This window comes from Tachyglossus aculeatus, chromosome 12 (genome assembly GCF_015852505.1).
Source record: "Tachyglossus aculeatus isolate mTacAcu1 chromosome 12, mTacAcu1.pri, whole genome shotgun sequence".
In the NCBI taxonomy this organism is placed as follows: Eukaryota; Metazoa; Chordata; class Mammalia; order Monotremata; family Tachyglossidae; genus Tachyglossus; species Tachyglossus aculeatus.
Genome location: NC_052077.1, coordinates 15,466,128 through 15,486,813, shown reverse-complemented (window position 1 = coordinate 15,486,813; position 20,686 = coordinate 15,466,128). Strand labels below are relative to the sequence as shown.

At 46.5% G+C, this 20,686-nt stretch overlaps 1 protein-coding gene across 1 annotated transcript in view; it reads left to right on the top strand.

Moving 5' to 3' along the window:
• The window catches only part of RNF150 (ring finger protein 150), a 169,540-nt gene extending 149,317 nt beyond the window's left edge, over positions 1-20,223 (top strand). The window contains exons 6-7 of the mRNA XM_038755046.1: positions 2,375-2,585; positions 20,105-20,223. Coding sequence (XP_038610974.1) covers positions 2,375-2,585; positions 20,105-20,223 — 330 coding nt within the window. The remainder of the gene's footprint in view (positions 1-2,374; positions 2,586-20,104) is intronic.
• Positions 20,224-20,686: the final 463 nt, after the last annotated feature.

Below are 20,686 nucleotides of genomic sequence, written 5' to 3'. Positions count from 1 at the left end.
CGGGTTATTGGGATCTGTTAAAAGCGTTTGTAGTGGAGAAGAGAGACGTGTGTTCATTATTTCAGGACCTCCCCAGGAGCCCAGCAGGAGGGTGTGCACCTGAAGGGTAATGATGTATTGTAATGACATGCATTAGTCTGGCTTTTCTTCCTCCATATGCCAGCTGTCGCATCACCAGCTGAGGGCTGGTCCCAGTGGTTTATACTTCAAACACAAATCGACTTGGGTGAAAACAGAACTGCGCTGGATTCTGACAAGCAGCATACTAAATTGAAAATGCATAATGTTTGCAAGACAAAAATCAGCTGAATCAATGGTATTTATTGAACACTTACTGGGTGCAGAGCACTGTACTATTTGGGAGAGTACAGTGCTGTAAAGTTGGTAGATATGAGGAGCTTACGTTCCTCGAACCCCAGCATGTAGCCCAGATATTCTTGTGTTGGAAAAAACTGAAGTCAGTTTATCAAGAATCCCCGTTGTTTGCATTTAGAAGATGCTTTCCCCTAGCTCCTGCAGAATCTCTTTTGCCTTCTCAACTTCTACCTTGGTTTTGAAATAAGATAATTCACTTGCTTTATTTGGGGTGGTTCCTATTGCACTTGGTGTGTTTGGGCTAGACTACTAAAGAGTTCCACAGGGCAAAATCAGGGTAGAAAAGTTTGAGAGAGGAAACCCCGAAAACGTAGCTCTTCCTGGACTAAACAGCATTAAATCAATCAACCAATCAATGGTATTTAGTGCAGAGCGCTCTATTAAGCGCTTGGGAGAGTACGATATAACCGAGTAGGTAGGCACGGTCTCTGCCCACAGTGAGCTTACCGTCTAGAGGATGTCAAGGGTATTAAGTGTGCATCGTGCCTTTGTGTCACTAATGGGCAAACAAGCTGTAAGCTCATAAGGGCAGGGAACGTGTCTGCTAATTCTGCTGTATTGTACTGTCCCAAGAGCTTAGTACAGTGCTCTGCACATAGTAAATGCTCAATAAATAACATTGATCAATTGACTGATTGATCTGTTCTCTGCCCTCCCAAGTGCCAGCGTACACAGCAGGGAAGGGTGAGAAACACAGGAAGGAGGAGAGTAGATGGGAGCGTGGCTTCCTAGAGATTTAGAAAAGTAAGCCCCCCCTTTCCCAGACTGAGCCCCCCTTTTTCCTCTCCTCCTCCTCCTCCTCCCCTCCCCATTGCCCCCCCACCCTGCCCCTTTCCCCTCCCCACAGCACTTGTGTATATTTGTACATATTTATTACTCTATTCTATGAATGATGTGTATATAGCTATAATTTTATTTATTCTGATGGTATTGACACCTACTTATTTTTATTTTGTTGTCTGTCTCCCCCTTCTAAACTGTGAGCCCATTGTTGGGTAGGGACCGTCTCCGTATGTTGCTGATTTGTACTTCCCAAGTGCTTAGTACAGTGCTCTGCACACTGTAAGCACTCAGTAAATACAAGTGAATGAATAAATAAATGAAAAGTGAAAGTTATTATTGTTATGGTATTTGTTAAATGCTAACTATGTGCTAAGCACTGTTGTAAGCACTGGCGCTGTTCTTATTTTGAGTGGATTTCCTGATAAGCTCTCCAATTCCCCCTAACCCAGTTCTTTACCCCTGGTTTAATTGATAATTACTCCTCGCTGTTTTCGTCATTTTTAAGGTAGCTGTTCCCAGGGTTCTTCATAAAGAGCCGAGGGTGGAGTGAAGGGGGGAGGAGACTGGAGTGTGTAGAGAAATGTTTTATATCAAAGGTCCAGGCTAAAGCTCCAGTGGGTACCAGGTGGCCCCACTGATCCCAGAGCCGGTCCTTCTCTCTGACACACCTCACTTGCTTCTTTTAGCTGGAAAACAGCACGGCCTAGTGAAAAGAGCACGGACCTAAGAATCAGAGGACCGAGGTTCTAATCCAAACCCTGCCACGTACCTGCTGTGAGACCTTGGGCAAGTCACTGAACATGTCTGTGTGTCAGTTCCCTCAGTTACAAAATGGGAATTCAATACCTCTTCTCCCACATACTTAGGTTGGGAGCCCCATGTAGGACCTGATTATCCAGTATCTACACCAGTTCTTAGTACAGTGCTTGACTGTACTTGATTCATCCTTTAACAAAGACCACAATTATCATTATTAACAGAGAGTGAGTGGCTCATCGGTGTGGTTCCAGAACCCTTCTCCTACCAGAAGGCAAGTATTCTGGGCCACTCAGCCCTTTGGCCCAGTGGATCAAGTAATCCAAACTAGAGATTTGCAAGTCCTCGGTGACTCATAACATTTATAGTCTTCCACCTTAAAATAGGTACTTTTACCCTCATAGTTAAATATACATTTGGCAGAACATCACCTCAAAGAGTGTCTTTTTATTTCCATCAGCCCAACGCCGACTGCATAGACGATCTGCCCCCGGATTTCGAAGCTTCCATAGGCGGGCCCCCGACCAACCAGATTACAGGCGCAAGCGACACAACCGTGAATGAGAGCTCCGTCATCTTGGATCCTGCTGTGCGGACTGTAGGCGCCTTACAGGTTATCCAAGACCCGGGGCCCACCCCTCCGCCGGGAGAGAGGAACCTCACCACAAACAGTAAGTTCCTCCTCTAGTTTAGCCCCTCCTGCAACATTCAGAAAGTGCTTTGACATACTGGGGTCACTAACCCAGTGCAAGGCAGTGGAGGCGAGCAGGAGGAGAATGCCACCGCCGCCAGAAAGCCCCAGCTCAACTCTAACAGAGTTGCAGTTCACTTTTAGGCAGCAGCCCTTGGACTCCGAGAAAACGCCAGCCACTGGGAAGGGGTCTCTCTCTCTCTCTGTGTCGGGGAGGCACGAGAGGAGGAGGGAGAACACGGGGGATTCGTTAAGCTGTGATTCGATGGAAGTCTTTTAATTTTCATTCCGGTTTTAGGAATCTGTCTTGTGGTTATTTCGTAGGACCAGCTGTGCAGGTCTTCCTCCCCCTTGCTGCTTTCTCAGCTCTGTTATGCAGTCGTGATCTGTGCACATCAAAGTCAGTAGAGTACTGAAGAGCAGGCACTTATAGAACAATGTCACCTGAGTGTGGCTAGGAAGTATCTTGCTTTCAACTCCTGTCATTCAATGTCAAGGAAGAAGCAGGGTCTACACAAAGGGAACTGACATTCCTGGGGAGGGCTTTCTTTCATGCACATCCCTATTGTCTCTGACATCCCACCTTTCATAGCTTCCAGGCTCAGGTGCCTTTCCCAGATCCCATAGTCCCTCCCTTCTGTTCCGTGGCACCTTATTGCGAATGTCCAGGTGTCTGGATTGATTTTTAGCCCTAGTTCTGATCTAGCTAAAAAATGGCCCCCACCTTCTATCTAGTCAAGTCCCTCTGGACTATCTAGAAAGCCATCTCTGGATTAGGACAGTGCTCCAGCAGGCCTGCTACTCTAGGTGAATCAACAAGCAGACACACACAAGCAATTGGGCCAGGGACTGGGGCGATGCCAAGGGGGAGATGGAGAGTAAAGAGCGTGTGCCCTCAAACTCCTCTCTCTAGTGGCGAGTGCAGTGCCCTGGTGCCTGGGGCAAGCCCCAAAGACTGAACTTCTGAAGAGAACCAGCCACTCAGATGTTTACGGCTTGGAACCATAGATTGACACTCAGGTTGGAACATTAGACCCCGATTGTGAACACGACTCTCCCACCTAGCTTCGTGAGCTGAACCAGATCGCTCTTCAGGCTCCCCTGAAGCCGAGGCCGGGAAGAACATAGTTTGGAATGTTGTCCCAACTGTCATCAGAAAAAATAATAATGGTACTTGTTAAGTGCTTACTATGTGCCAACACTGTTCTAAGCACTGGGGTAGATACAAGTTAATCAGGTTGGATACAGTTCCTGTCCCACATGGGGCTCACACTCCTAATCCCCATTTTACAGATGAGATAACTGAGGCCCAGAGAAGTGAAGTGACTTGCAAGGTTACACGGCAGATATGTGGCAGAATCGGGATTACAACCCAAGTACTTCTGACTCCTGGGCCCATGCTCTGTCCACTAAGCCACACCCTAGACTCTGCCTGTTCCCATCCTTTGCCTGCCCTACCCCCCAATAATTTGGAGAGTTAGTCCACAGAAGGTTAGAGATTGTTAAAGTGGCCCCTTTGAATTTCTGCTGTGCCTGGCAGGCGGAAGTACAGAGCATATATGCAGGTGCACGCCACTCTTTCCACAATTCTGAGTAGTATTGAGGCAGGGATTGGGTCTGATTTGCTTATCTTGGATGTACCGTAGCACTTAGTACAGTGCTACCACAATTATCATTATTATCATTATTATTAGTTGCAGGGACCCCAAATCTTAGCCCCACTCTCCACCACCCTCTCTCTTTTTGACTTACTACAGCAGCTAGTTCTGCCTAGGACTTAATATATCAGCTTGCACTGTGGCATGCACCACCTTTTTAAGAACAACAAATCCCAAATCTCCTGCCTCTTCATCCCCAAGTAAGCCTGATTTATGAATTTTTGGGGGTACAGTCTGAGCCCCTGACAGGCTCAACCTAGCCCATTGTAATTGTAACCAGCTCCAGTCTGACCAGTGGGCCTACTCAGCCCATATGAGACTCTGGGAGGAAATATCCAGATGGAACGTGGAGTGCCAGGCTCCATTACCTCGAGTAGGAAGTTCTGCCTATGGTATTTGGCCTCTTTGGGTAGTTTCTTTGGGCCAAAACAATGTTTTTGGCTTCATGACAGAGTTTGGTAAACTAACCATGAACCTTTATTTAAGACTGTAGGGAGGAATAACAAAATGACAGGCATCCCTCCCTCTTAAAAGTTAGATCCAGACCGTACCCTTTATCCATGCTTGGTCTGTTTTGAGCCTGGCGGTTATTTCAAATCTGTTGGCTGCCAACTAAGCCTGGATCACTCATTATTACTGCACCTGCAGCCGCGTCTGTCGTTCAGGGTGCCACACCTGGCTCTTCCCTGCTCCTGAGCATCATCAGGGGGAGCCAGGCTCATTTGGGGTCAACCCTGGGTCCCAAGGGGCTGCTCCGTCGTGCTAAGCAGCTATGACCAGGCTCGTGTGGCAGCAAGATACGCTGGGGCAACAGGCCAATAAGGCCGACGTTTATGAGAAGGCATAAGTGTGTCATGAATTCTGTAGCTTTAGGAAGGTGCCAAGACCTAAGCCTAAATAAGTTCTCTGAACTCTGGAACAATGGGCTGGCTGGAAGAAGCTGGGGAGAATGCACTTTTCTGTTTCCCACAAAATCACCACTGGACTTGATTCATTCATTCATAAGCTGCTGGACCTGGGTGGTGGGTCACAATTAGCAAACCCCCAGCCTTGTAGAAGATAGAACTGACCCAGCTACTGAACGGTCTAAAGCCCACAGGTTGTCTCCCCTCTGGTAATGGTATTTATTGAAGGCCCTCTGGGTACGGTGTACTCTACTAAGTTCTTGGGAAAGTACAGCAGAAGCACAGAGGACAGGTTCTCTAGGGGTTGAAATCTGAATGAGTAATTGAGGACGCCGTGAAAAATTTGAGCCACTGTAGGATTCCACCTCTAAACCAATGGCACCCTGCCCATTGACATTCAGCTCTAAAGAGCAATCTCAGAGTCTTTTAACCTTCCTCTTCAACACCACCCATTCACTTCTCAGCCAGAGAGCACAGTGGCTATGCACAGTCAACAAAGAACAGCTGTTTGGAAGAGCAAGGGTTTCTAGGACAAACGCAGCCTTTGATGAACAGGCTCCCTGGATTTCAGCAGGTCCGTTTGAACGTCCACATGCCATCCTGTGTAAGGGCCTGAGAAAAGACGTTTGTGAATTCCAGGGCACCGACATGGGACCCTGTAGCCACCATTCCTCCTCCCTGCGTTTGCCGACCCCGCCCCGTGGGAAATTTTCCATCATCTATAGATGAGAGACTGTCCACAAAGGAACGAATCCATTCAGACCACAAATTGATTGCCATTCAAGGCTCCAGCCAGAGTTGAGGACACACAGGCATTCACCCTGTGGGAACTAAAGTGAGGCCACTCACACTGCAGCTGGTGGGCTGAATTAGGTCTTTTCCTTGCTACGGCAACCATTCAGGACTAATGGGTACTGGGAATTTTTTTTGCGCCACGAATTAGAACATCATCTTGATGAATCCCTCACAACACAGCCTGGCTGGAGTTCGAATAACGTCTGGAAGAGCTAACGAGGGAATTGAACATCAATAGCCCTGCGTCTGCATTTGCTCGTCTGTACTCTGTCTGTGAATGTCAGCAAGGGAGTGACAGAGCACATCTGGATCAACAACAAATTGGCCAGCCCTTTCTTTCTCTCTGTCTGAGCATTAACAAATCTAAAGGACGCCTGTTGCTCCCCAGAGTGCTGGCCTCCTAGTTCACTCCTTTCTGGAGGAGGAGGAGGAGGAAGAAGAAATCGCTCAGTCTCACACTCCGAGCTTCATGGGAGCTAGCACAGATTCAAAAATCAAGCGTGAGAGCCTGAAAAGCTCCATTTACAAAAACCTTCAGAGATGTTCGACCCAATCTGTCCAGCGGAAGTGGGCATGTTCCTATCATACTCAGATCGGTCCAAGGCTACTCAGTCATCAGGCCCTCTAAGCTTTCTGTGGCGTTCTTGTCATAAATTCCTGATGAGCAGTGCTCTCCAAGAATCAGCTCCTTGAGGGTAGGGATCGGGTCTATCATCTAATGCTCTTGTACTCTCCAAAGCCCACAGTATAGTGTTCTGCAAAGAGTAAGCTTTCAATAAATATCATCGATTGATCGCTTCCACCCACCAAGGACTGCTACCCCTGTCCTTTCTTAAAATGCTGAGGGTACTCGTGATTTCATGTCACTAGACAGAGTCCCCAAACGTTGATTTTAAGGGCTAGCATGATTTGGGCTCAGTAGTCTTGCTTTAAGATGGCACACTGCAAATATTTGTAATCAGAATGCATTAGCCAATCAAACCCTAATTTTAATTCCTTTGCATCAGCGGTGGAGTGTATGGAGTGTGTTCCATGTCTGTATGTGGGTTTTAAATGTGCATTGGTAATAACTATGAAAGACTGGTCCCAGATCATCTGGAAACTTAACTCTTCCTGTCTCCTTACTGTAATATCCACCAGCTCCCTAAAATCAATAATTCAGGGGTACTTATTGAGCACTTCCTCGATACAGAGCACTGTACTAAGCATTTGTGAGAGTACAGTAGCGTTGGTAGGCATGAGCCCTGCCCTGCTTACAGTCTGGTGAGGGAGGACAGATATTAAAATACATTACAGGTAATGGAAGCAATTGAATATGAAGCTGGGTATTTAAGACCTTTGAGGGTGGGATGAATGTCATAGTGCTTAGGGGATATGAACCCAAGTGAATAGGTAATGCAGAAGGGAAGAGGAATAATGTGGGGAGATGAGTGGTTAGTCAGGGAAGACTTCCTGGAGGAGCTATGCTTTTAGAAAGGCTTTGAAGGAGAGTGGTGGTCTGTCGTATATGAAGGGGGAGGGAGGTCCAATCAGTCATTCAGTGGTAATGAGCACAGCAGTGAGGACATGGAAGAGTACAACCTTTTGGAATTCCTTAGGTGGTTCTTTGGTCAGAAACCCTTTCCCAGTGAAGGCACAACCCCAGAAAGCGTGCAGGCAAGCAGAGACAGGACTGAACCCAGGTCACCTGATTTCCAAAGCTGCACTCTTTCCACTGGATCAGCAGCTAGGCTGTGCTTCAGAAATCTGCCAGAGTTAAGGGAAGAACTCCATGATTGAGAGTGGAGTATTCTCAGATCCCCGTAACAGTCGGAGGTGGGAGGGTAAGTGTTCAGCTGCTTCAAGAACAGACTCTATGCTTGGGGAGCCGTTGGGAGTCAGCACAGTTGCTGCAGAATAAGAAATTGAATACATACAAATAATGTGAATGTCAAATCTTTATGAACTAACTGCCCACCGTGGTGAAAATTGCCCTGATTGTGCAACACACAGATATCAGGAAATATTATGGCTTGCCAGATGGTACAGAGTGTTTGTATTTTGCTATGGTACATCCAGAGGAACACTACCTGTGGAGGCAAATATCCAGGTTATTTTAAATGGTGACTTCTCTCTTCACAGTATGAGAGATAAGGAGCTGTCAAGGAGAGAATAGGGAGAAAATGACAAAAGAACAGTAATACAGCACTTTACTATCCAGTCTGACAGCGAAGAAATACCAATGATAAAATTCAGGAAGAGCCAGGAACCAAGGGATCCAAAGCCACAATTCATGAGCAATGGTCACAGCAGTCTCTGGAGCTCAGATTAATGAGATCAACAGTGAGACCCACCTCACCTGAGAAAACAGATTCAAATACGGACGACAGCAAAGGGAGAGGACAAAGGATGCTCTGTGTGTGTGTTTGCGTATGTGTTTACAGTTGTTATGCTCCACCTCAAACACATCTGTGTCTGTTTTCAACTCTGCCTCCTTTCATCCTAGTTTTCATGAAATCTTTGCTCTGGGAAAAAAACCGTCCTCATGATTTCTGCCCATCAGCCTTGTCTGTCTGTCTGCTGCAGTCTAAATACCATTCATTCATTCGTATTTATTGAGCATTGATTGATTGATGGATCTTGGTCACACTATTTGAAACTGCTTCTCCATACCTTTAAAATCAATTTTTTGCCATCTAGACAGGGCTTGCTTAAGGCTCCTAGGCACCCGGGGACTATTCAGTTTAGGGAGGCTCCTATTTGACATGTACCATCATTACATTACACTGGGCACCTCCCGGTCCTCCTCCACCCAGAAGTGCAGCTGAAGCCTCTGCAACCCTCCCCTGTCCTTCTTTCACTTTCTTTTGTCTCTGCCAGACTTCCACCCCCAGCAGGAAATGGGAGGGGGCCTCTAGGACTCCAAACCAGTTAATGGGCCAGACGTTGGAAGGCTCCTGCCTGAGAGCCAAGTCTAATCTGCCGTCTCCCTCTGCTCACCAGGAGTACTAGTAGCAATAGCATTTATTAAGCATAAACTGTGTGTAGAGCACTCTACTAAATGCTGGGAGAGAAAAACATACAGGTGGGAATTAGACACAGTCCAGCAGAGTGTTGGGGTTAGAGGAAGCTCAGCGTTCAAAGCTCACCCACTGCCCCAGTAACCAAGTACATCGGCCACCAGTCTGCCTAGAATTTTGTGGAGGCCTCAGGATCTGGGTGATTTTTTGGTGAGGGCTATTGGAGGTATTAGATTTTCAAAATACTTCCAAGATGAAGATGGGGCAGAAGTGAAACCAAGCACATGAGTGATAAATAGATGGAGATTCAGACACATAGGTCTGCAGGTAAAGGTCAAGACTGCCAGACCATTCCCTATTACCTGCCCATCCAGGAGAGAAGCCCGCTTGTCTGGAACATCCAGGACCTCCCATCTAAGCAGATCTCCCCCAAAACTAAAATAGAGAGTAGGGGCAGGGGGGCACATTCAACTCCTGCCCTCAGGGGCTGAGCTGCTTACGGGGGCTGCACCTCCTCGTCTTGGGCAGATGCCAGACAGTGTGGGCTTAGGTGCTCAGCTGGGAGGATGTGGAGCAGGGCTGGCAGGAGAACCAGGTTCATGCCAAGGCAGCACCAGATTGCCTGGCAGTGCCCCGGGGGCTGGAGCTGAGCTCCAAGTGCACAGCTACGTATGACCTCCCCACTACTCTCCTTCCTCAAACCTCACTCTCCAATTCCCAAAACAGAGAATTGCAGGAAAACTGAAAGATGACTGCTGTGTAGAGAAGCAGCGTGGCACAGTGGAAAGAACCCAGGCTTGGGAATCAGAAGTCATGGGTTCTAATTTCGGCTCCGCCACATGTCTGCTGTTTGACCTTGGGCAAGTCACTTACTTCTTTGAGTCTCAGTTACCTCATCTGAAAAATGGAGAATGACTGTGAGCCTCACGTGGGACAACCTTGTATCCCCCCCCAGCACTTAGAACAGTGCTTTGTACATAGTAAGCGCTTAACAAATGCCATCATCATTATCATTATTATTATTATTATGTGCAGAATCGGAAAGGTGTTTTGGTAGTAAGGGGACAGTTGGGGGGGATCAGGAAGTGTGGATTGCAAGTCAACCCCAGTGCTGCCCCACCCTACTCTGGTTTGGCATGTGTGCAGCTGCCTTGTTGGTAAGGTCTGGACGTATCATCTGGAGAAGTAGTGGCCTATGTCACTCATGTTTGGGTGGCGGCAGGACTCCCTTAGCCTGGTTTCAAGGGCTCCAACCTCTAGAGTCCCCTGCGTTAGTCTGGCCCCCTTCTAGAATCCAGTTCCCCTTACAGCAACAGCTGTTTCCATATCTTGCCACCATCCATCCTTCTCTCATGTCCCAACCAGGGGAGCTGAGTCCAAGCATCAGAGCAACAGACATTAAAAACAGCCTGCAGAAAAGCTCAGCAGCAGCAGCTACAATAACGGGAGGAAGAGCGTGGCTCTAAGATTGCTTACTTGTGCCTTACATCAGGTGCTAAAATCTGAGCAAATGCTCTGTCACTGCAGAATGAAGAGAGAGAGCCGTGATACCCATTATTATTTTTCCTGTTGTCTGATTCCTTAGCGAACATGTTTTGCCTCTAAAGAGCACTTGCTAGAGAATTGGAAATTGACAGACTCATTCAGCCAGCAAATCTTCCAACCTCCAGCCTGCACTGACAGGGAACCCTCTTAAATCTGACCAAAGGGAACTGACCAAGCACCAGTATGGGAAGGCAGGGGAGAGGAAGACAGGGGTGCAAGCTAATCAGGTTAGACACAGTCTGCCAAACATGGGGCTCATGGTCTCAATTCCCATTGTACAGAAGAGGTAACTGAGGCACAGAGAAGTGAAGTGACTTGCCCAAGGTCACACAGCGGACAGAAGGTTGGGCCAGGATTAGAACTCAGGTCCTTATGCCTTCCAGGCATCTGCTTTATCCACTGTAATTTATTCATATTAATATCTGTCTCCCTCTCTAGACTGTAAGCTCATTTTGGGAAGGGAATGTGTCTGTTATATTGTACTCGGCCAAGTACTTAGTACAGTGCTCTACACACAGTAAGGGCTTAACAACTATGACTGGTTGAGTGATTGATTGATACTGGAGCTGGTTGGCACCATGGCAGCTCAGTTGAAGAAGTGTCTTCCCATTTAGAGGTCACTTACTTTCCAACCTCAGCAAGCCGGTCAGAGGCCCACACGCTAAAGCCCGTTCACGTTGCCATGGGAGGTAAGGGCTTCTACCTCCTGCAGAGGCTGGCTTTCTCAGCCACTGGTAGGAAAACTCAGAGACAACAGATGATTCAGACTTCCTCAGAGAGGCTGAAATTACAAAATTTCTCAGCTGGTGACAATTTCCAACATCTCTCCACATAGAACAGAATTAAAATAGATGAACTCATTGTGAGCAGGGAGTGTGTCTCCCGACTCGGTTATATTGTACCCTCCCAAGTGCTTAGTCCAGTGTTCTGCACACATTAGGTGCTCAGTAAATACCTTTGCTTGATTGTTGATGAGGATGTTTTCTGTTCTGGAAAAAGCCTTAAATTGCTTTCTGTTTTTTTAATTCATTCTATGCTCAAATGCAAGCTCATTGGTAATTTAATCCATTTGGTGATGATTTAACATTGGGTGTTTAAGCAGATATTCAGTTCTCTAATGGATGTGTTTGCTCTATGTTTTGCAATCTGAGTAGCATCAGAAGAAGCTTGGCGTAGTGGAAAAAGCACAGACCTGGGAATCAGAGGACCCAGGTTCTAATTCCACCTTTATCACTTGCTTGTGGAAATGACCCTGGGCAAATCACTTTATTTCTCTGGCCCAGTTTTTTCATCTGTAGAATAGGGATTCAGTACCTACTCTCCCTCTGTGACTGTGAACCCCATATGAGACAAGAGTCATGTCTAACCTGATTAACTTATGTCTACCCCAGTGCTTAGAACAGTGCGTGGCACACATTGTAAGTGCTTAACAAATAATAATAATAATGATGATGTTGAAAGGCACTATTGTGTGTACGTACACAGCACCTGTCAAGGCAGATGTATTCTATGTGCTTTCTTTGAGGAGGCAATTGGGGAATGTCAAGTGAGGAGATAGGAAATTAATCAGGGAAGACTTCTTGAAGGAAATACAATTTCAGAAGGGCTTTGAAGATAGGGAAGGACACGACTTTCAGTTGCAGATAAGCCTGCCCAAGTCATGATAAAAAGGAAACCTAAGTTGTTCCAATGGATTTGAGTTACCCCATGCCTTTTGAGTTTGAGCATCCAGCCTCCCGTCTCTGGGCTATTCCCCTTGTACAACTTCCTGGTTTATTTTCCTCTTTAGCCGAGCTGTGATTCCTGACCTTTAAACCAGACAGTTGCTTCAGTCCAAATACTTTGCTTTTTCTGGCTCAGTGTCTCTTTCTCTCCCATAACACTCAGGGTGAAGGCACGTTAGTGGGGTTGACCCTTTCACAAGCCATAGAGGTGAGGGTGTCACAGGTGGCGAGCCTGACATAAGTGGAATTTTGACCCATGAAATGTACATATGAGAAGTCTGGAGAGACTAAAGCCAATTATAGAAAACTGGGGGCACAGCGGAAGTCAGCCCCCTGCCCAGTGGCACATTGAAACAGAACGGCAGGAAGACCAGAAGCCCCCAGAGAGTTTGTCATTCCTGCCAAGAGCCGCTCAGAGAAAAAGTTCAATAGGAGTCTACATGGAGAGTAGCCAGGAGAAGTTTCTTAGTGTGGCAGTCAGTTTCTTAACAGAGAAACCCGTTGCATCTTTGACAGAAACAGCCCAGAGCCCCAACAACTTGTGGAACAAATTTTCCCAGGCTGAACCCAGACATTTTGGAGAAACTGAAGATATGCCTCACCCAGATCATGGAGATTCCCATTAATAAAGTGGCTGAAGACTCTGAGAATAAAAATTGCTAGAATCCAGAAATTCAGGGCATTGGGGCAGATGCATCATCAAATCATTTTCCCTCCTTATGTGACTCTAGTTGGAATAAAGATAAGTGTGTCAGGGTGGGCCAGAGAGCAGGAAGGATGGGATTTGAAGGGGGGTTGCGTAGGATTTGATGGTGGATCACATAGAGGCCACAAGGAAAGAAAAAGGGCACATGAGAGTGGTAGAGGCCACAGGAGAAAAGATGAGAAGCAGGAAGGAACTCCCCTCCCTGCCGTAAAACAGGGAGGATCATTGTATTGAGACTGATGGAACTTTTGTCATGATAAGTTTCCAGAAATGGGATGGGACCTTTCACTAGCCGAGCATCTCCGTGATTGGAGGTGCTTTTAAGAGTAATCAGTCCAGCGAATCCCAAATTCCAGAGCCCCATTTAGAATGGCTGGTGTGTCTCATGGAGTGAAAAATTGCCCTCTCAGGTGGCCTCTGAATGGTGAATGGGTTGGCATCACTACGGTATGTTATTTAATGAAAAATCCTTCTTCATCCTTCTGAAAGTTGGTTTTGAAAGGGCATTTGCTGGTATCCTGAGTGGGCCCGACGAGCTCCCGGAGAAGATCAGCAGTTTGGCTGCGGTGAGCTCGGATCTCCCTCCTGACTTGCTGAGGGACCCATAACCCTTTCATTGACCTCAGAGTCGTTAGCCACCAGAGTCTCGGGACATCACTCCTCTTCAAACTCCGGGGCACCAAATGGGCATGGGGGCACAGGATCTTCCCCCGCCTGCCTGCCCACGCTCATCTCCAATCCCCAGGTTCTGGTAATCCATGGGCCTGCTTATGACCTCTGTTCATCCCTCTTTATCTCATGGAGAGAGTAGGGCAGCCTGCTGCCCATTTGGGAGTAACTCCATTTTATCTCATAATTCTGCCTCGTTCTCCCTTCCTCCCCAAGGTGTACATTCCATTCAGAAAGTCAGTTCATGCAGTCCAGCATGGCTTTGAGGGTCAGATCAATCAAGGGTATTTATTGAGTGCTCACTCTGTGTGGAGCATTGGACTGAGCACTGGGGAGAGTACAACAGAGTTAGCAAACATGATCCCTGCCCGTGGAAATCTTACAATGTATTGGGGGAGACAGATCCTAAAATAAATTACAGGGAGGTGGGAAGCAACTGAGTTTAAAGACATGTACATACGTGCTGTGGTGGGGAAGAGTATCTAAGCGCTTAGCTTATGAGGATTCAGATGCATCGGTAGGTGTCCCTACAGGGAGAGAAATAGGGTGGGGAGATGAGAGATTAGATGAATTCTGAGAGGCTTAGAATACCCACTTTCTACAGGGAAGAAAAAAGGCTCATTGTACCCCAAGTTTTGTGTTAAATAAAGTTTGTGTTAGCTTAAATGTTGTTAACCAGGTTGTTCGTAGTAATGGAATTTCTTCTAGTAATTCCACATAATCAACAAGCCACTTTCCAGGTGGTATGTTGAGATGATTGAATTCTCCCACCTTAATAGATTAACACAAATTCAGGGAGCAGCGTGGCCTCGTGGATAGAACACGGACTTGGGAGTCAGAAAGACCTGGGTTTTAATCCCAGCTCTGCCGTGAGTCTGGTCTGTGACCTTGGGCAAGTCACTTAACTTTCTTGTGTCTGTTATCTCATCAACAAAATGGGGATTAATACCGTGAGCCCCATGTGGGACTTGGACTCTGTCCAACCGGATTAAATTGTATCTATCACAGCACTTAGTACAGTGCCTGGCACATGATAAATTGTATCTATCACAACACGTAGTACCGTGCCTGGCACATGATAAGCACTTAACAAATACCCAAAAAAAAAAGTTAAAGTAATTCAACTGTCCTTTGGTGAAGCAACATGAGTGGTTGGTTGATTGTTAGGGTTGGACTGATGGCCCCTAATATTGGGTGGGACACTGACCATTCATTCATTCATTCAATCGTATTTATTGAGCGCTTACTGTGTGCAGAGCACTGTACTAAGTGCTTGGGAAGTACAAGTCGGCGACATATAGAGACGGTCCCTACCCAACAATGGGCTCAAGTCTAGAAGACCAGATTTTGCTCCCTGAGATCCCTCTTTCCATCCAGGCTTGTCCTCAGTTTGAGGGCCCACTCAGGCAGACAGGAAAGGCAATGGATGAATGCCCCTTTGGAAAGGTTACCCACCCTTCTCTTTGATGCCGGCTTTCAGGCCTCCCCACCCTGCAAGGGGCAGAAACCAGAGAGCTTCAATCGTAATACTGATGGTATTAGTTTAAGCGCTTACTATGTGCCAGGCACTGTGCTAAATGCTGGGGTGGATACAAGCAAATTAAGTTGAACACAGCCCCTTCCCCCCATGGGGCTTACGGTCTCAATCCCCATTTTACAGATGAGTTTACCAAGGGACAGGGAAGTGAAGTGACTTGCCCAAGGTCACACAGGAGACACGTGGTGGAGCCGGGATTAGAACCCATGATCTTCTGATTCCAACATGTTGCCAACTTGTACTTCCCAAGCGCTTAGTACAGTGCTCTGCACACAGTAAGTGCTCAATAAATACGATTGATTGATTGATTGATTGATTGATCTCCAGGCCGTGCTCTATCCACTGCACCATGCTGCTTCTCATAATTATAATAATAATAATGATGGTATTGATAAGCGCTTACCATGTGCAAAGCACTGTTCTAAGCGCTGGGGAGGTACAAGGTAATCAGGTTGTCCCACGGGGGGCTCACAGTTTTAATCCCCATTTTACAGATGAGGTAACTGAGGCCCAGAGAAGTTAAGTGACTTGCCCAGAGTCACACAGCTGACAGTTGGCAGAGCCGGAATTTGAACCCATGACCTCTGACTCCAAAGCCCGTGCTCTTTCCTCTGAGCCACGCTGCTTCTCATGGCGCTAATCATGGCAGCTCAGTTTTAAACTAGTTCCTGTCTCCCCATCCCTGGTGCCCGGCCACCACCTGACTCCTAATAATAATAATGATGGTATTTATTAAGTGCTTCCTATGTGCCAAGCACTTTAGTAAGCCCTGGAGTGGATACAAGCAAATCGGGTTGGACACAGTCCCTGTCCCACATGGGGCCCCCAGTCTCAATCCCCAATTTATAGACGAAGTAACTGAGGCACAGAGAATAATAATAATGTTGGTATTTATTAAGCGCTTACTATGTGCCAGGCACTGTTCTAAGCATCATCATCATCATCATTAATCGTATTTATTGAGCGCTTACTGTGTGCAGAGCACTGTACTAAGCGCTTGGGAAGTACAAGTTGGCAACATATAGGGACAGTCCCTACCCAACAGTGGGCTCACAGTCTAAAAGGGGGAGACAGAGAACAAAACCAAACATACTAATAAAATAAATAGAATAGATATGTACAAGTAAAATAAATAAATAAATACATAAATAGAGTAACAAGCACTGGGATAGATACAAGGAAGTCAGATTATCCCACGTGGGGCTCACAGTCTTCATCCCCATTTTACAGAAGAGGGAACTGAGGCCCAGAGAAGTTGTGACTTGCCTGAAGTCACACAGCTGACAAGTGGCAGAGCCGAGATTAGAACCCACAACCTCTGGCTCCCCAGCCGGGGCTCTTTCCACTGAGCCACGCTGCTTCTCCAGTGGAGTGACTTGCCCAAGGTCACATGGCAGGCAAGTGGCGGAGTCGGGATTAGAACCCAGGACCTTCTGAGTCCCAGGCCAATGCTGTATTCACTGGGCCATGCTGTCTTACCCCAACCACAGCCAATCCCTGCAGGAAATAGTTAGTGCTCTGGGTTCCAGGGGGCCTCTCTCATAAAGGAAAGTAGTTTTGAACAGATAAGTGTCATTCACTCTCCTCCCTCCCTGTCTGAGTTGGAAATCCTGCTGGGTTCTTTGTCCTAGGTGGAGAACTCTCTATTTGTTGAATTCCCTTATATAGTGATTTTCTCCGACATCACCGGCTGTTTTCCACATTAGATGATGTAACAAGGATCTTGACACAAATTTTCAGCCTAGATGAGGCCTCTTTTTGGTTTCTAGTATCCTGTTTCAGGCCAAAAAAACCAGGAATGGTTGGTAATAGAGGTCAAAGAGTATTTTGGGAAACAGTTATCCAGATAATTTTCAGGTGCCAACAGCCGGATCAGAATCAAAGCTTCCTGACCCAAGTTCTGTGGGGATTGCCTGGTTTTCACTTCAACTGTATGGGAAATTTTGGGTCAGGAAGGGCAGTCCTCAGGACTCAGGGATCGTTAACGATTTCACCTGTCTCGCCTATTTGAGCTTCATAAGTGTCTCAGCAGCAGCAGTAGCAGTTTTGCTTATATTAATGAGCTCTCACAATAGAATAGCTATTTAAGGACAGTCTTTAAATTTTTTAAAAGGCATAAACCAGTAGAAAACAAGTTTAATTAAAATGGAAGGGAATTAAAAAATTATCATGCAAGTCTTCAGATCATTCTAATAAGAAGTACCATAATTTAAAATGATTTATTGGTGGACTGTGTTTTAAATACCAAAGGGACCATATAGCACAGGAATTTACAGGTTTCTTCATAAAACTCAGTGTCAAAGAATAGGTTTCAAAGACTGTATTTTAGGAATTTGCATCCAGTGTTTTGCTGAGCTGTGCAGAACATTTTGAATTTTTAAAGTAGCAACGCCAGTTCTGCCTCCCATATGTCTACCTCCCCTCTCCCCGCCATTTTCATTCCAAGTCACGCATTCATTCCCTTTCACAGATCATCGAGGTTGGAATGGCTCTCCGTAAAACATCAAAAGGGAATGGTCGTGGCCACAGAGCCCAGCGTGCAAACTGTCCTGTAGATTAGGAGCAGAAAGTACTCAAATTAACCAGATCTTTCAGGCACTTTCTGCTTTATAGCATTCTCATATAAAATTTAAAAAAGCACTCTCCTTGCTCTCGCCCTCTGTGTTCCAAGTCTTCCAACTCAATTTTTTTTTGTTGTTATGGCATTTGTTAAGCACTTACTATGTGTCAGGTACTGTACTAAGTGCTGGGGTAGATACAAGGTAATCAGGTTGGACACTGTCCATGTCCTATATGGGGCTCACATTCTTAGTCCCCATTTTACAGGGGAAGAAACTGAGGCTTAGAGAAGTGAAGTAACTTGCCCAAGGTCACACAGCAGGCAAGTGGCAGAACTGGGATTAGATCCCAGGTGTCCTCAGTTCCAGTCTTGTGCTCTTTCCTCTAGGCCTGCTGCTTCTCTTGGTACACAGGGTCACTTTAGTATGCCATGGCTAGGGGCTGGAAGTGAGCAGGGAAGACAGTGAGAGGGATGCAGAACTGCAGGAGATGAGATCAGACACAGTTCCTCCAGTGTGCAATTCTCACCAGTGGAATAAAACCACCCACCTCCTTCAGAGCAGTCATAAGAGACAGACCCTTCATGTTTTGTTGCTGAGGCAAGTTTACAGGGGGAGGGGAGGGATGTACATGTGGACATGGGAATATCATTTCTAAGTCCCCTGATGAAAACGTTGTATGGTAAAAATGTTCTTTTTATTAATGTAACATCTGGATGGCAGTCTCCTCCGCACGGGCAGCTCGGGGCTAATCTCAGTCTTGATAATAATAATAATTATAATAATGGCATTTATTAAGTGCTTACTATGTGCAAAGCACTGTTTTAAGCACTGGGGAGGTTACAAGGTGATCAGGTTGTCCCACGGGGGGCTCACAGTCTTAATCCCCATTTTACAGATGAGGTAACTGAGGCCCAGAGAAGTTAAGTGACTCGCCCAAAGTCACACAGCTGACAATTGGCGGAGCCCAGATTTGAACCCATGACCTCTGACTCCAAAACCCGGGCTCTTTCCACTGAGCCAAGCTGCTTCTCTGATCAAAAACACATCCTCAGTCACCTGGGAGAAGGGGAAAGGAGAGCTAGTGACTAACTCTCTTCAGGCCTATAATTCTTTCTCCCTATCAGAAAATGAATCAGAAGGACAGGGGAGGATAAGACAGGGGTGGATAACTCTTTTAACTTGGAATAACCTCATTTTCTCTTTCAGATAGTGTCTTAAATGCTAGCTCGGAATTTTTCAAGTCAGGAGCTGAATTTTTTTGACCAGGAAAGCAGACTCTAGACAGTAGGTATCTGGCCTACTAGCTCGTTAGATCCTAGAGGGTCGAATCCATAGCCTCCATATGTCATTTTGGGATTCTTCTCCTAGTTCAGACGTGTAGAGTGTAGTGATCATTGTCTGATTCCTGAGGTAATCAATCTCTTTAGGAACTGGGAGGTGCTGGCTTGAACAAGCCTAGTGCGGGTCAAGCCGGGGCCTAAGCTGTGACTTAGCTGCTGAGCCAGGGACTTACTGTGTGACCTTCAGTAAGTGGCTTATCCCTGAGTGATTGAAGGAGACCAGGCAGATGGAGTGAACCACAGTCTGGAATTTCAGATCTGCCGTCTGCTGGCTACATGACTTGGGGACAAGTCCCAGTTCTGTCCCATAAGTGGGATGAGAGTGATAAACCGTATCGAAGGATGGTAGTGAGGAGGGAGTAATTGAAATGAATAGCTGCATTTTCCCCCATCTGAAACGTAGGCTGATAATGCCACCTGATGTGGCACAAGTAGGAAAAGTTTAGGGAAGGGTGCTGGACACAATTAGCTCATTCATTCAATCGTATTTATTGAGCGCCTACTGTGTGCAGAGCACTGTACTAAGCGCTTGGGAAGTACAAGTTGGCAACATACAGAGACGGTCCCTACCCAACAGCGGGCTCAGCTCGAATCTCATTCCGTTTCTTTTGCAAAACAGTTGTCTGATTGAAATAAAATGACAGCAAATAATCAAGGGCCTAAAGAGCCAAAGTTTAAAAAGATCCGTTCCCTTGTTCTTAAAGGTCCATCCATCAGGAACCTTCAACATGATATTCCTCCGTTCCTATCCCAGTGAGTTAAGTTGGCCGTTTAGAAACTTGATCAATTTGATTTTTCATCAAGTTAGGATGCTTCCCTGGCCTTTGAAAAACCTCTTGAGGTATTGCACCAACCTACTTTAAAGTCCCAAGAGTCTGGGCCCACTCAGTCAGTCAATCAGTCAATCAGTGGTGTTTATTGAGCACTTACCATGTGCAGAACACGGTACAGAGCGCTTGGGAGAATACAATAAAACAGTGGGTAGACACGTTCCCGACCTACAACGGTATCATCATAGCCTTTACCCTCCTCTTCTCCTTTCTTCTTCCTCTTCTCCTAGGTGACCAGGAGCCAACCGTCAGCAGCGATTCAGACATCTCATTGATTATGGCCATGGAAGTCGGACTCTCTGATGTGGAGCTTTCCACTGACCAAGACTGCGAAGAAGTGAAGTCGTGAAATACGGAGCTAAGACTAAGGGAGGATGGTCGGGCTTGCGAGGGGAGGCCTGGACAGAGCCCGGGGTTTGGGTCAGTCACGGCCCCAACAGAACACCCTGGGAACTTAGCGCACTCCATCTGGGATGGGACTGAAAGCAATAGAAAAAGTTGTGTCGACCTGGAAGCAGTTTCACCAACTATTTCTGCCCACCATTGTGGCAGCTTGGAACCCGGAGCTGATTTTTCCTTTCTCCCCCCCCACCGCCGCCACAGGTTTAGGAACAACCAGGTACCTTATCGAGTGGTTTCCTAAGTCAGTGACTGAAAAGACAGCTCTCGGGGTTTCGACTTTGGTTTCCCCCTTTATGGAAGGGGGAGGAAGGGGAAGGGATGGAATTCGTTGGTTGGGTTTTGTCCATGCTTTGGTTTCATTTTCAAGAAGAATATTTATAGTTAACTTCACATCCGCACCATTTTTTTTT